This window comes from Aotus nancymaae, unplaced genomic scaffold, assembly GCF_030222135.1.
Source record: "Aotus nancymaae isolate 86718 unplaced genomic scaffold, 86718_ANA_hifiasm-v0.15.2.pri h1tg000077l, whole genome shotgun sequence".
In the NCBI taxonomy this organism is placed as follows: Eukaryota; Metazoa; Chordata; class Mammalia; order Primates; family Aotidae; genus Aotus; species Aotus nancymaae.
Window position 1 is genome coordinate 8,961,289 of NW_026988492.1, and position 15,795 is coordinate 8,977,083.

General features: G+C 37.7%; 1 protein-coding gene across 11 annotated transcripts in view; it reads right to left on the reverse strand.

The window, feature by feature from the left end:
• Positions 1-15,795, reverse strand: part of MYO3A (myosin IIIA) — a 234,307-nt gene that overhangs the window by 63,785 nt on the left and 154,727 nt on the right. For all 11 annotated transcript variants that reach the window (XR_002477556.2, XR_002477552.2, XM_012450143.3 and 8 more), the window contains 4 exons: positions 15,618-15,765; positions 4,647-4,800; positions 2,728-2,816; positions 153-282 (listed from right to left, as the gene is read on the reverse strand). Coding sequence is in view for 9 of the 11 variants with exons in the window: in XM_012450143.3 (XP_012305566.3) it covers positions 153-282; positions 2,728-2,816; positions 4,647-4,800; positions 15,618-15,765 (521 nt within the window). In the remaining 2 variants the exon portion in view is untranslated. The remainder of the gene's footprint in view (positions 1-152; positions 283-2,727; positions 2,817-4,646; positions 4,801-15,617; positions 15,766-15,795) is intronic.

Here is a 15,795-nt window from a genome sequence, read left to right on the forward strand (position 1 = left end):
TGATCTGGGGCAGAGGATATTAACAAATGAATATTTAGTAAGCCAAAAACAAACTCACATGAAAAATTAAGGTTGAAATTCATGAAAAGCACAGAGATAGAAACTATTTGATTGGGCTTGAGGAAACTTGCAGGTAAAGAAAATTGCCTTACCTGTTTTTGTCAGAGGGTGGTTGACTAGTTGCCGAATTACACTGTTGTCAGATGACCTCAAAAGGAGCACAATATCAGTTGGAAGAGTGTCTCTGTTTTTAGCTAAGAACCCACTTGCATTATAGAGGACCTGTTGACAAAGTATGCTATCATAATTATCACAATCAATGTCATTGCTATCTTCCTCCTCCTCACCATCATCATCATCATCAATAGATACTCATTATAAGCTTACTGTATGTAGAACAACAGGGATTTACAAAGGTAGTCCCTTATCAGCTGTGTCTCACTGATTTTATGTGGGTTGAAGTGACCAAAGAGGTTTGATTCCTCTCATTTATTATGTTGGGAATTTGGTGTGTTTCTTTTTTCTATTTGGAGGGATGGAGCAGCATAAAGGAAGCATACTGAGCCACAAAGTCATTTCTGTTTCTGTGATAATTGATTCACCTGTATTGAATTGGTCATGATAGATTTTTTTTTTTTTTGAGACAGAGTCTGGAGTGCAGTGGTGCAATCTCGGCTCACTGCAACCTCTGCCTCCTGGGTTCAAGCGATTCTTCTGCCTCAGCCTCCCGAATAGCTGGGACCACAGGTGTGTGCCACCATGCCCGGCTAATATTTTTGTATTTTTAGTAGAGATGGGGTCTCACCATGTTGGCCAGTATGGTCTCGATCTCTTGACCTCATGATCCACCCGCCTCAGCCTCCCAAAGTATGGGGATTACAGGCATGAGCCACCGTGCCCAGCCTATATTGGCCATGATGAATTTTTATCTCAGTAGTAGTGTGATCTAAATACACTGTGGCTTTTTGTGTTTCTGGGACTTTTAAATAACGTTATTACTTAAAAAATAATTTTTAGAGATCAGATCTTGCTATGTTACCCAGGCTGGTCTTGAACTCCTAAGCTCCAGTAATCCTCCCACCTCGGCCTCCCAAAGTGCTTGGGTTACAGGCCTGAGCCACTATGCTTGGCAAATTTTATGACTTTTTATAGATCAGTGTAATCCAAAGATTTTTGTGGAATGAGTCAGTATAGTATTCGTTATGGGTCAAATTGTGCTCTTCCAAATTCAGATGTTGAAGATGTAAACTTTCACTGTGACTATATTTGGAGACAGGGCCTTTATGGAGGTAATTAATGCTAAATAAGGTATCAGAGTAGGACCCTACTCCAATATGACTTGTGTTCCTACAAGAGCAGGAAGAGTAACTAGGGATATCTCTCCCCACTCCCTGTGCTCACATAGCAAAGGCCATGTGAGGACACCTTGAGAAGGCAGCCATCTTCAAGCCAGGAAGAGGCCTCCTATATGCTAACCCTGCTAAGAGCACCTTGAACTGTCAGCCTCCAAAGCTGTAAAAAATAAATTTCTGTTGTTTAAGCCATGCAGCTTGTGATATTTTTGCTATGGCAGCCCAATCACACTAATAGATTGTTAAAATCTAATTGTTAAAAACAACTAGATAAAATGATCATGGGCAATTCTTTTTTTTTTGAGATAGAGTCTTTCTCTGTTGCCCAGGCTGGAGTGCAGTGGCATGATCTCAGCTCACTGCAACCTCTGCCACCCGGGTTCAAGCAATTCTCCAGTCTCAGCCTCCCAAGTAGCTGGGACTACAGGTGCATGCAATTCTTAATGGATGTTTAAAACAGGCTTTATTTGGAAGATGACATGCTAAGAATCATTAGGATATAACTGTAATGATTTAAGGTATACTTTTAAAATGATGGAAGTCAGTGGAATGTTGACAGACATACGGAGGTTGCCAAGCACTCTAAAATGCTTAAAGTTCTATGTAATCTTATTTTTATATATTTCTCATTTGATACATTCTTTCTTGACTTGAATATCCTTTTTGTCCTCCCATATTTATGACATCATTGTGACTGTCATTCTCTGCAGAAGGAAGGAAAGGAAGCATCCTCTGGGTCTAGGACAACATATCTGAGGTTCACTCTGGTGTGGGAATGTGTTTCTGTCAATGTAGAGACATTTCTTTAACTACATCATAATCCATCCACCTGGCTTAGCTCAGTTATCTGACTATACCACCAGCCTGGCACCTTCTCTTCTTGAAAGGGAGGAAGAACAAAGAGTGCAGTAGAGAGAATCATCTAAAGTCTGAAAAAGGCAAAGGTCCTCAGGCATTGTTAAAAGAAGGAAAAAAAATAGGTAACCATTGCCAACTAATCTCACCTAAGGATTCTTTCAGTCTTGTGTCTTTTCCTTCTTGTTTTTTTAAAGTTGCTTAAAAATAATTCCTCTAGAAAAACTATAACTTTATGATTGTTAAACTAAGAGAAGGACTTTTCTTTTAGCTTCTTCAGCATAGAGACTAGAAGTGCATGTCTTGGTGTGCGTGTGGCCTCCATATGTGTCCATAGCTGGCAAAGGACAGGATGGATTACAGGACATCAGAGGGCAGAATTAGGGCCAGTGGGGGCAGAAACAGACAGTTTTGACATTATCATCGTTTATAAATATTTTGGGCTGTCATTTTGATGTCCATTCTATTATTCATTAAAAGGCTAAGGAGAAACCCAGTTGTAATTCTTAAGAGTTCTTACCTTTCCTGCATAATGGTGAATTCCAAAACTAAGTTCCATTCTTTTGGGTCTCCAGAAGTATTGTGATTTCAGGTTACCTTCAAATTTTTCTGTAGAAAAACACTGAACTCAAATATCAAGCACATATGAGATCCTCAAAAAATATTGTAAGAATCATTTACCATAAAAAGGACAAGGTGCAGTGAACAAAGACAGAAAATTTCACATAGCTAATATATACAGATTTGGAATAGAACTAAATATGGTAAAGTAAAACTCAAGACCGTTAATTTCTACCATTACCTTATGATTTAGGCCATTAGTCCTCAAGCCATGGCATGCATCAGAGTCACCTCAAGGGTTTTTCTGTTTTTGTTTTTGTTTGAGATGGAGTTTTGCTCTCGTTGCCCAGGCTAGTGCAGTGGCACGATCTTGGCTTACTGCAATCTCTGCCTCCTAGGTTCAAGCAATTCTCCTGCCTTAGCCTCTTGAGTAGCTGGGCACCCGACATCATACCCAGCTAATTTTTTCTATTTTTTAAGTAGAGATGAAGTTTTGCTATGTTGGCCAGGCTGATCTCAAACTCCTGACCTCAGGTGATCCACCTGCCTTGGCCTCCCAAAGTGCTGGGATTACAGGTCTGGGCCACTGCACTCGGCTGAAGGTTTGTTATAACACGGGTTGCTGGGCTCCAACACCAGAATTTCTGACTCAGTAGGTTTGGTGTGGGATCCAAGAATTTGCATTTCTAACAAGTTCTCAGGTGATGCTGATGTTCCTGGTGGGGGACCACATTTTGAGAACCACTAGTACAGAGGAAGGGAACTGCTTGAGACTGACGGAAGAGGTTTGTAAAGCACAGTTTGATGCTAAGCCGTGAGCCTAAAAATCTGTTGTTTTCGCTCTTCTTTCTACTTGCAGAGCTATAAATTATTACTGATTACATGAGAATACAACATTATCTTAAAGGCAGCTGAATTTCTATAACAATTTTACTACCGTCAAAGAACTTGTTCTAGAAGGATCATTTGATAAAGTGACTGCTATGAAATGATTTTCCCCACCACTTTGGGGTCAATTTCTTTTCCAGCTAGTGTTGTTCCATTAGAGGAGAGATTAAGCCAATCAGTGGGTCAGAAGGAAGGAACATCACAGGTCTAATGGTAAGAAACAGGCTCTGCATGTCAGAAAAGTAAATGACAGAAAGATGTGAATCCACATTTTCTGCAAGTATTTTTTACACAGAAAAAATATCTCCTATTATCAGGGAATATGATGCTCCACATTTAAAAACAATTTTTTCAGATATCTGAAAAATCTAAAGTTTTTTTCTTTTTTCATTTAAGGAGTAAAATATTTTCATTTTAACCAGCTTGGATGGTGATTTTAAAAAATGCATTATACATATCTTCGCCTTCTCAAACACAAAAAATGAAAACATTTAATCTTACTTTGATGATTTAGGATTATTATCATGAACATTTATTAATGTGCTGTAACATAGAGGTTATTAAGGTATTTGAAGTGATTTGCCTCTATTAAATAAATGAATAGAACAGGCCATCACAGATTAATTTATTTCCTACCTGTTAACTATCTCTTTTCAATTCCAGAGCTGTCCTTCTGCCTTGCTCACCAATTTCTAATTTTGGGCTGGAAAATTTCTAGGGTCATTTATAATCTATAATTCTATGGTTGGGCTTCACCATAAAATAAGAAGTCCAATATTTAAACTTGCTTAATTTATCACTAAATATTTTACCCTATCATAAACATGCACTGGTCCAGGTATAAAATCCAAAGGCTCTTCTTTAAAGTCAAATATGCAGGCTTTGTGACAGCAATTTTCTCCCAGATAATTTAAAGCCACTTAAAAAATCATTCAGAATGACATGACTGTATTCATAAAACCATGCAGACACACTGGACTGAAAACTCACCTACAAGAGTCTGGTCAGTGGCCTTGGGAAATCTACTTTCTTCATCAAGTAGGGAAAGTAAACCCATTGGCTTTTGCAGAAACATATCTAAAAGGGGCCGGTTATCCTCGTATTCAATAACTCTAGCATCCACATCTTCATTTAGGTATTCATTCTATAATAGGTCATGATACAGACAAAACCACTTAAAACTGTGAATAATATATAGCTTGTTAGTAATTACCTAAAATTTTACTTTACACATATTAAAATAAACTACTCCCTTTGCCTTTGACCTTGCTTTTTTTTTTTTTTTTAAGATGGAATCTCACTCTGTTACCCAGGCTAGAGTACAATGGCGCAATCTCAGTTCATTGCAACCTCTGCCTCTCAGGTCGAAACAATTCTCCTGCCTCAGCTTCCCGAGTAGCTAGGATTACAGGTGCCCACCACCACGCTCGGCTAATTTTTATATTTTTAGTAGAGATGGGGTTTCACCATGTTGGCCAGGCTGGTCTTGAACTCCTGACCTCAAGTGATCTGCCGCCTCGGCCTATCAAAGTGCTGGGATTACAGGCATGAACCGCTGAGTCTGGCCTGACCTTGTTCTTAAACTGACAGTACCATTTTATTTTTCTCTCCACAGAGCTGCTTGTTCCTTAATGTCAGAACTGATTATACTCAGGGTAGTAATAAAAGGACCTCTAGTCTCCATACTAAATTATGGACATCTTAAGTTTTCAAGATGTAGGAAAATATGTTGTTAATGAGAATTAACAAAATTATGTTCCAGACTTTACAGAATATTTAACTAGATATATCTTAAAGTTATACTTCCCCAGCTGAATCTCTCAAGCACATTTATATAACTTTTCAATCATAATTCCAGACATTTGCATAGTTACTAGATAGCAGAGGGTTATAGAAACAACCAGTGGATTCAGAACGAAGGACACATAGGTTCATCTCTGGGCTCTGCCACTTAACTAGCCACATAAGCCTTTGGAATTTCTGCACTCTATAAAAGTCCATTTCTAATCTATTAAGTGGGGGAAACAAACCCCATTTCACAAAGTAAAAATATATGGTATATTAATAACGATTTACTATTGAGTATAGTGTAATGTAAGATGTGTAAAATAGAAGCAATGAAGTACAGATAATTACTGTAGGGTTGAGGTACGAGCTCAGCATAGGTACCTCAAAACAAAACCTCTACTTAACAAAAGGGGCATGAAGGCTTGTGCCCAGTTTGCTTCTATGACTCTGCCTTCACACTGTCCCCAGCCCAGTGCTGAAGTCTGTCAAAGAGAATACACATGTGGCCTCTGAACTATGACATGCAGCCACGCTTGCATGTGGGGGAGTCACCGCTTCTCAAGTGATAAGCATCCATTCCTGGGTAAGTGTATGAAGCAATCACTGACTCAGGTGGAACACTCTGTGCCATTCCCATGTTTAAATTACAGACCATTTTCATTGTTATTTTAATATATTCTTTAATTCATTAAATATATTGATTGAATACCTAAGGCACTGAGTGACAGAGAAGTTTCAAACGAGCTCCTGGTCCCCCACAGATTTAAAATATAATTTGAGTAATAATGCAAAGTAACATACAATGGATAACTATGATGTATAATGTACTACAATAGTGAAGAGAAAGAAAAATTCTGGGAACATCTGCAATGTAGCCAGTGGTAGGTGGGACATTTTGATAAATCAGAACTTTTAATCACTATGGTAGGGGCCTTATGAAGCTGAAATTTCATTTCAAAGATGTCACCAGGAAAAATAAGTGTATATTTTTAAATAAAATGAAATCTAATGCATAAAAATGAGGCATAGTAGATGGTCTTAAAGGTGGAGAACCTGAAAGACATTTATCTTATCCAGTATAAGAAAATGAAACAATGACTTGAAGTTTCACAGCTTTTGTATTTGAAGGTAACCTTGGGAGAAATGAGTAGACCTAGAATTATTTTACTGTTAGACACATCAAGCTGACAGCATATTATAGTTTAAATGGCAACTGCAAAGTTCAAAACAACTTTTGTCTGTTTTATATAGAAAGTACACGAGGTTAAAGTCTAAACTAATGCATTCGTCATTTCTATTTGCCTGTGTCAAAATCCACTGACTGTTTTTGTGGCGGGTCATACAGAGCAGAGATGAGTGGCGTGGAAAACAATGGGCTCCCCTTCAAGACACTTGTTAGTATTAGGGACTTCAGGTAAACCAAGGAAGAAAAAAATGCTATTACTTGGAATTTATAAAATACAGCAAAATTATAATGCCTAAAATAATTATGTATTTTATAGCAGTTATGATTCCAAAGTGCTTAGTTGTTTTCAAGCATATGTGGAGAAACAAAGCTCCTATCTCTTCAGAAAGTCCTCTGCTCTGTCCTCCCTGTACATTAAAAATACATTGAAAGCAGAAGGCAAGCAGTTATTAACTGTATTAAAGCTGAAGTGCTTAGCCAAATAATTTCCACTCTCTTCAGACTGTCTGAGTTCCCTTTTGAAAACAGATGAATAATCATTTTATATACATTTTCTTCAAGAAAATCAGAAGACTTAGATATTAGGAAATCCCACACCTGGGTAAAGTTCTCCCTTGTTTTTCTTTTATTCTTTCTTTTTTATTGAGACAAAATCTGACTCTGTCACCCAGGCTGGAGTACAGTGGTGTGATTTCAGCTCACTGCAACCTCCACCTCCCGGGTTCAAGTAATTTCCCCTATCTCAGCCTCTCAAGTAGCTGGGATTACAAGCATCTGCCACCATGCCCGGCTAATTTTTGTATTTTTAGTAGAGACAGGGTTTCACCATGTTGCCAAGGCTGGTCTTGAATTCCTGACCTCAGGTGATTCTCCTGCCTCAGCCTCCCAAAGTGCTGGGATTACAGGCATGAGCCACTGTGCCTAGTCTCTCCCTTGTTTTGCATTGAATTTTGAGTCAGGTCATGAAACGGCACAGTGGCAGGAAAACCCATACAAATGTGTACCTCTCCAGCTATGGCCTAAACAACAAGCTTAAATGTTTACGGCCAAAGGGCCATTCAAGGAGAGATGCGAGATGACTACATTGAGCCCTCAGAACATCTCAGACTTGCACAGCATGGAAGGGTGGTCACCATGGGCTGAGAGAGGCTGCAAGTGTCCACATGGCTGGTAAATCAGGTGCAAATGTATGCACAGATTACTCAGTACACATTAATAACACAATGAAGGTTCACTTTCATCATTCAGGTCTCACCTCTTCAGAGACATCTTCCTTCATCTTTCTAATTCAGCAATTTCCCTTCCTTAACTGGTCACTCTCATGCACTCTACCATGATTTACATTATTTTACATAGTGCTCTGGGGTACCTGTTTGTGCATCAAGTTTTTCTGTGTTTTCTATTATATCTTAAAATAGATTAGATGATCACATATACAGGCTCCGGAAACATGCTTGTAGATTGATTTTTTTTTTTTTTGAGACAGTCTGTTGCCCAGCCTGGAGTGCAGCGGCACGATCTCAGCTCACTGCAACCTCTGCCTCTGGGGTTCAATTGATTCTCTTGCCTCAGCTTCTAGAGTAGCTGGGATTACAGGCATGCACTACCACACCCGGCTAATTTTTGTATTTTTAGTATAGTTGAGTTTCTCCATGTTGGCTAGGCTGGTCTCAAATTCTTGACTTCAAATGATCCCCTCAACCGTGCCCTGACTTTGGCCTCCCAAAGTGCTGGGATTACAGACATGAATCACCATGCCCGATTATAGATGGATTTTTTGAAAGCTTGCAGAAACTGCACTCTAATCATAAACACTCCTAACTTGCTGCATCCTCACCAGCAATGAATATTTTCATTAAATATTTTTAATCTATTTTTGATGGGGGAAATGGTAGCCTGTTGTTGTAATTGCATTTCTTTGCTTAAATATTTTCTTAAGAGGATAGATTTTGGGGAAAATAAAGTAGATACATGCTTAGCACATACTATATACTTAATGTCTGTTGGCTATTATTAGGCGTATTATTGTTTTGAAACCAGATAATAAGAAACATGACATTTTTTGGACTCAGAGGCTTTCTTATAGCATCAGTTGTTGTGATGTTGCTGAAGATTTGTGAAGCTAGCAATCGGACAGTTAAATGAAAGGAAAGGCTCCAGGACTTTCTTGAAAACATCGTTGGTGTCAGGTTGATGTTTGTTCCCTGGTCTCTTTCCCATTTGCTTCTTTGTATCCTGTTGTTTGTGTGACTACATTTCACAGGAATTCATTCATGAAACTGGCGTTTGAGTGACTTTCCTGAAGAAATCATCCTCTTGAGTGTTGATTTCAGTGGACTGGCTTGGCAGGAGCAGTCGCAGTATCAGCTGTGGTTTCTGCCATCCTTGCCCATGAGTCTAGACCCCTTCCTTGTCAGCTTGCTCACACTGCTTCTATTGCTCTTGCATTGCCTCTTTGTGGCATATGAAGTAAGACTTCTCTCGCCTTTCAATAATATGAGCAATGTAATTTTGAAGAAAAATGTATGCCCCAAGCTTGCAAATTTTTCCTTGTATCATCATGATGACGATATTATCATAACATAATCTTATGAGAAGTTTCCTGAGATATGACAAGCTACAGTCTTCAAGTGTTTCTTACAATTCGACTTTTAACAAAATTCTAGAACACTGTGAGAAGTCAGATATCTAATAATAAAAAATACAGTTGGAAGACCTAGGTGAGGTAGCATTAGTTGGGAAGATGAACTAGAATAATGGTGAACTATTTCAATTCTTTGTTTCCTTAGTTGAAGTTCTGAAATTATCCAGGTCCAGAATAATTTAAAATACAGAATAACCTATAGTTCTAGTTCGCAAATAATTTTAGCACACATAAACAAATATTTATTGCCCTTCCATGTACTATCTAAATCTTTAAGAATCAATAATGAATGATTTTATTTGTTTATAGTCTTATTACCTATATTAGTACACACCAGACCAATCAACCTGTACTTACTGTGTGGGCTTTCTTTTTTTTTTTTTTTTTTGAGATGGAGTCTCACTCTGTGGTCCAGGCTGGAGTGCAGTCGTATGATTTCTGGTCACTGTAACCTCTGCCTCCTGGGTTCAAGTGATTCTCATGGCATAGCCTCCTGAGTAGCTGGGTACAGATGCGTGCCACCATGCCCCGCTAATTTTTGTATTTTTAGTAGAGACGGAGTTTCTCCATGTTGGCCAGGCTGGTCTCAAAGTCCTAGCCTCAAGTGATCCCACCCACCTTGGCCTCCCAAAGTGCTGGGATTACAGGCGTGAGCCACCGTGCCTGGCCAGTCTGTACTTAGTGTGTTTTTATTTCTTAACACCAACCTGGATAGCAGTAGACGAACACTCCCAAAGTATGCAGACTACATCATTAAGTAAAGAACAGACAGGTTCTGGAACAGTCTTCTACCTACTCCCCCACAAACACCACCTCATCATTTTACTATAGAAGAACACTTTCTACTACCTTCTGATAGTTTTATCCAAGCCTTAAATTTTAAGAAGATTCTTCCAAAGTCACCAATTGAAGTGATTTGAGGACTCTGGCTCAGACATCTTTCTTTTATAAAAGGCTAGTATACAGTGATGGGGCACACTTAGTTCTTTTACAGAACTTACACTTGGGGAACAATGTCATAGCCCTCTCAGGTAGACGAGTTCATCATTTGACACTGCTCCACAGTTGTAGATATTTCAGAATCTGGGGAAATGTTAACAGCTGGTATATAGTATATATGAACCTCAATATTCTCCTGTTTCTTGTTATCAGGTCATAAAACAGTATCTCCTTTATAAGTTTAGTCTGCTTTTTTATGGTCCTACCCATTTTAGGTCATGGAAGGAAGAATGAGATTTATTTCATGAGATGGCACTGGCAATTCACCTGAGTTTGTGGTACTGTCTTGGTACAGATCACTACAGAGGATATGATATACTCAAATTCCTCAAACATTCATGAAGTGCCTACTCTGTGTGTGATTAGGGGTAGGTGGGGCTGGGGAAAATAGAATTAAAGATAAAAAAGATAGAGTCTCTGATATTTTATTTTATTTTATTTTATTGAGATGGAGTTTTGCTCTTTCACCCAGGCTGGAATGAAGTGGACCCAAACTCGGCTCACTGCAACCACCGGGTCCTGGGTTCAAGTGATTCTCCTGCCTCAGCCTCCCAAGTAGCTGGGGTTCTAGATGCCTGCAACCATACCTGGCTAATTTTGTATTTTTTGTAGAGATGGGGTTTCACTATATTGACCAGGCTGGTCTGGAACTCCTGACCTCAGGTGATTCATCCTCCTTGGCCTCCCAAAGTCCTGGGATTACAGGTGTGAGCCACTGCACTGATTATTTCTTTTTTTTAGGGCATGACAAAAATGCTCTCTGTCTTTCCACTCCAACCCTGAAGTCACGTCTGAGATTTCTTTGTTTGTGGCTGTATTCTCCTTTTCAGTTGTTCCACCTTCTAGTTCTAATTCCTTCCTGTGAGGGGTCTTCCCTTGTCACAGTCCCTGCCAGCCTCTGCTGCCAGCCTCAGTGCCCCTCGGGATCTCCTGTCTTCTTTTATCCTGCCTTATGTTGATTCTCCTTGGCTTTTCATGTTAAGACTAACCTATGCTTCTTTTCCTTCCTCCTTCCTAATCTAATAGAAATAATCTAATAATTAAATAAATAATAATTTATAATTTAATGACAATCTAATCATTAGCAATCTAATAGATTAATAAAGTAATCCCCTATGCAGAAGAAAAAGGAGCGCTTATTTATTTAGAAAGAAAGAAAAGAAGGAAAGAGCACCTTTTTCTTCTGCATAAGAGATTACTTTACTAGATCCCTGTCCTTGCTTATTTGTTTGTTCATGAGAAAAATCATAGAGAGCTGTCAGAAGCCCCTTACTTTGGTCCTGGTTTTGTTTCATTGTTCTATAACCTTGGGCAAATCACAGTTGAGGGGAAGGAGTCATTTTAATCAATGAAATATAGATAATCTATTTAGGTTCTTCTAGTTCTAATATTTCAGAATGCACAACTGCTTGGATATGTTTTGAAACTCAATGAATAAATGTGGTTAAGACTGCGGACAGAATGTCTGCAGGAGGAAAGAAGCTACATGGACACATAGTCCCCGAAGTCTGTATTTTAGGGGACTGCTAAATAAGAGCTCCTTTTTCTTCTGCATAGGGGATTACTTTATTAATCTATTAGATTGCTAATTATTAGATTATCATTAAATTATGATAGGCAATAATGGCTCCTACTCACCACTCCTCAAATGGTGTGCATATTCATGAAAACATTACCCAGGGTGGAAAGAAACCAGTGAGAGGTTACTTACTCTAACCATTGACAAAAATCCTCCATTTTCAAACAAAAATTATAAAGGTTGAAAATCTAAGATTTCTGTAAGAGTGCTACCAGAACTTGGATGAACTATGTTTATGTTTATTAGAGTGAAAAAAAAACTTTTGCCACTTTTCATTTTGAAATAATTTAAAACTTACAGAAAAATTTAAAAATAGTACAAGGAACTCCCATGTACCTTTACATGGTGGCTATTCCACAACTGTTAATGCTTTACCATGTTTGATTTTTCATTCTTTCTCTTTCTATATACACATATTTTTAATAACACTTTGATGAAATAACTATTTTTCAAAAATTCTGAAAAACAGTGATAATACATATCCTGTAAAAATGCGAATTCTTGTTCTCCCAGTTCTGGGAAACTGTAAAAGCTTCAAATACCATGAAATATCAAACTCCAGAAAAATTTTAAGAGCTACGTATTTTACACATAGAAAAGTAATGCTTCTATACACAAGCTCTCTTAACATTCTAAATATCTAAATAATAAGGAAAATAAAGGGATACAAATCGGATGCTCCAGGTTGTTATTAAGAGATTCTGAGGCATACAGTAAATGTCCATAGGAAAGTAGGTTATGAAGAGAAAGGTGGTATAGCTACCAGTGAGTGGATAATAGAGATTCCTGGATATAGGAAAATGTTTCAAAAGTAATACAAACAGTTGGAAATAATTCCAGGAAGCATAAAACTATCTACTCTGCATGCTATAGATTAGGTCACCATTATAAATTCTTTCATGAAAAATACTTTACTGTGATTTATTGATCTTTTTTAAATGGAAGGCAATGGGGAAATGATATTTAATATCATCCAGTATGTCATGATACTGGATGAATGATATTCAAAATACCTTTGTTAACAGCTTTGCTGGAGTGTCCCATTGTCTATTACAAATACACTGAAATTAGACTAAATAGGAAAACACTTTCAGCAGACCATTATTTATGTTCCAATGTTGTAAACTGTCAATAAAAATAATGTTTATTGGTTTAAGCGGGAAAAGAAGTGATTCATCCGTAAAGGTGCTGCCCAAGGCTTGTGCTGAGATCTGGCCTGATCATTTGTACGACTCATGAAAGTGAGAACACTATTTCTTTCTGATAGGCAATAACGGCTCTATTAAACTAAGGAGCTCTCAGTTAGGTCAAATCTGTGATTATACTCCACCAAAAAATGTAGACCATGACTTTAATTCATGGTTTAATAGCAGTTTTTCATTTATGGAAATTAGTGTAAGTGTGCTCTTTGTCTGTGATAGCTAATACATATAGTTAGTTAGCTTTTCTCAGTTATATTTTCAGCCTTCACAGTACAGTTAGAAAGAAAAAACAAGTACACTCATGTGTTAAAATCAAGAGAGTCATTGACTAATTCTGTATCTCCTGGATAACACATTAATCAATCTTATTGTACTCAGGGGCCAATGTTTGGTTCATAAGATTATGAAGCAGAAATTCTAGGTAGTTACTCTAGGCACCTGAAGGACTGGAAACTGTTTTAATTCCTCAAAGTGCTTTGTATAATTCTGGATTCTAGTTGAATTTTTTATTTTGTTGGGGGAAATTCTGAGTTCTTTTGTTTTGAAATCTTCTCAAGGTTATCTTAAAGGGCTTTACAGAATAATTTTTGTAACAAGCCATAGACAAAGGAATTAATAGCATTGGAATCATGAATGAAATTCAAGGCTAGCAATCAAAGCAACTTGTAGGCTGGGCTTGGTGGCTCACACCTGTAATCCCAGAACTTTGGGAGGCTGAGACAGGTAGATGGCTTGAACCTAGGTGTTCAAGACCAGCCTGGCCTACATGGTGAAACCCCGTCTCCAGGAAAAAATGCAAAAATTAGCCAGGTGTGGTGGTGCATGCCTGTGGTCCCAGCTACTTGAGAGGCTGAGGCAGGAGGATTGCTTGAGTCTGGGAGGTAGAGGCTGCAGTCAGCTGACATTGCCTCACTGCACTCTAGCCTGGGTGACAGAGTGAGATTCTATCTCAATTTTAAAAAATCGATTTATAAACTAACATTTTATAAAAAGTGAAAAGCAATAATTACTGAAATATCTGTACCTTGGTTAAGGCTAAAACCAGAGTCTACCCAATCATCAAAAGAACAACAGAGATCTACCAATGCAAGTCAGTAATTCATCAGATGGGCAATGCCTGGGGATGCAGCTGGTCCCATAAAGTCGGCAATTTTGATAGATCGTATCAGAGTCCAAACCAAAAATGTTTTACTTGTTTTGTTCTCTGGTTTAAATGGATGTTGTGAGTATTGTGAAGCATTAAAGTAAGGTGACATTAGTTTAATTAATACTTATTGAGCACTTGCTACATGTCAGCCTCCAAAAAGACAAAAAAATTAAGACACAGTATATGACCTAAAGGAGTTTACAGCCTAGTGAGAAAGACAAAAATGAACTAGGATGATGAGACAAGGAAGGGCCATTCCAGGGGAGTCGGGGAGGTCAGAGCCAGATACTGCAGACTCAGTGTACCAGATGAGGAAGGAAGACATGCAATGCAGTGAGTGCTGAATATGCTTTCAAGGAGCTTGGCTGTGAGAGGAAGAGAGAGGACCATGCTACAGAGGTAAGCAGAGTGGAAAAGGGCTTTGTTTTTTATTTTGTTTGCTTTTAAGATTTTATAGAGATTTCTTCACATATCTAGGCTATGGGAAGGCACCAATGGAGAGGGGTAGAGAAGGAGACAAGAAGAGGGAGAGAGGAAGAGGGAATGAATATCTGATGGAACATCCTGTAATAGATAAAAGAGAGCTGACAACTACATAAGGTCTTAAATTTATGTCTTTTGTTGGCTTAAAAAATGTCAAAATCTAAATGTTTTATTTTGTGACCACTGTTTTCAAAATGTAATTCCAAAATAAATTTTTAAGAAGCCTAAATATTTTGAACAAAATGAAGTTCATGTACCTCTAATTTAAATGCAAAACAATATAATATTATTTGAAGGAGACAAATGACATACTGGATGATATTAAATATGACTCTTTTAGACTTAATAAAATAATTTAAATATTCTTAGTATTACAGTTTGTCAAATGTGATTCAAGTAAGTCTCTCATTTTTCTCTAAAGAGGAATATTTTTTTGAAGGTGATTCATAAATTACACATTGTACCTTGACAAAATTATCGTTTCATGGCATTTGCATCGAACCCATTATCTTATGTTCTGTTGCCTAGCTACTGGAATTCTGAAGTTTAATAGTTTTAGATGGTTATTGAAATTTCAAATAGAATTTCAGCTACGTAGTCTACAGAAATAAAAACTGCAGGACACATTTATTTACTTAAATTTTCAAACGAAATTTCTTTGTTTGCAAAGGCTCAGAATTCTAAGTTTTGGAGAAGAGTGTACCGATTTTCAATGCAGGACACTTAACATCACATATCAAGTCACACTAAATTCACACCAGTTTTTTTGTTTTTGTTTGTTTTTACTATGGATGTGGAGATAACAAAAATCTTTTCTTTATCTTTCTGAAATGTTTAAGGCTTTAAATCTATTGTTAAGGTCCTGCTTGATTTGCACAAGTCTGCATATGATATACACATGCATGCATCTTTATAGTAAGTACTTCGGCTTACCTGTTCCCATGCGAACACATGTTGATTATAATAATACTGAATTTGTTCATTTGCAATGTTAATGCACAGCTGCTCAAAGGAATTTTTTTTGAAATTTTCAAAGCCAAATATATCAAGAATGCCAATGCTCAGCTCATCACCATTCTCACTAGAAGAATAAAAGAGACATTATTTTATT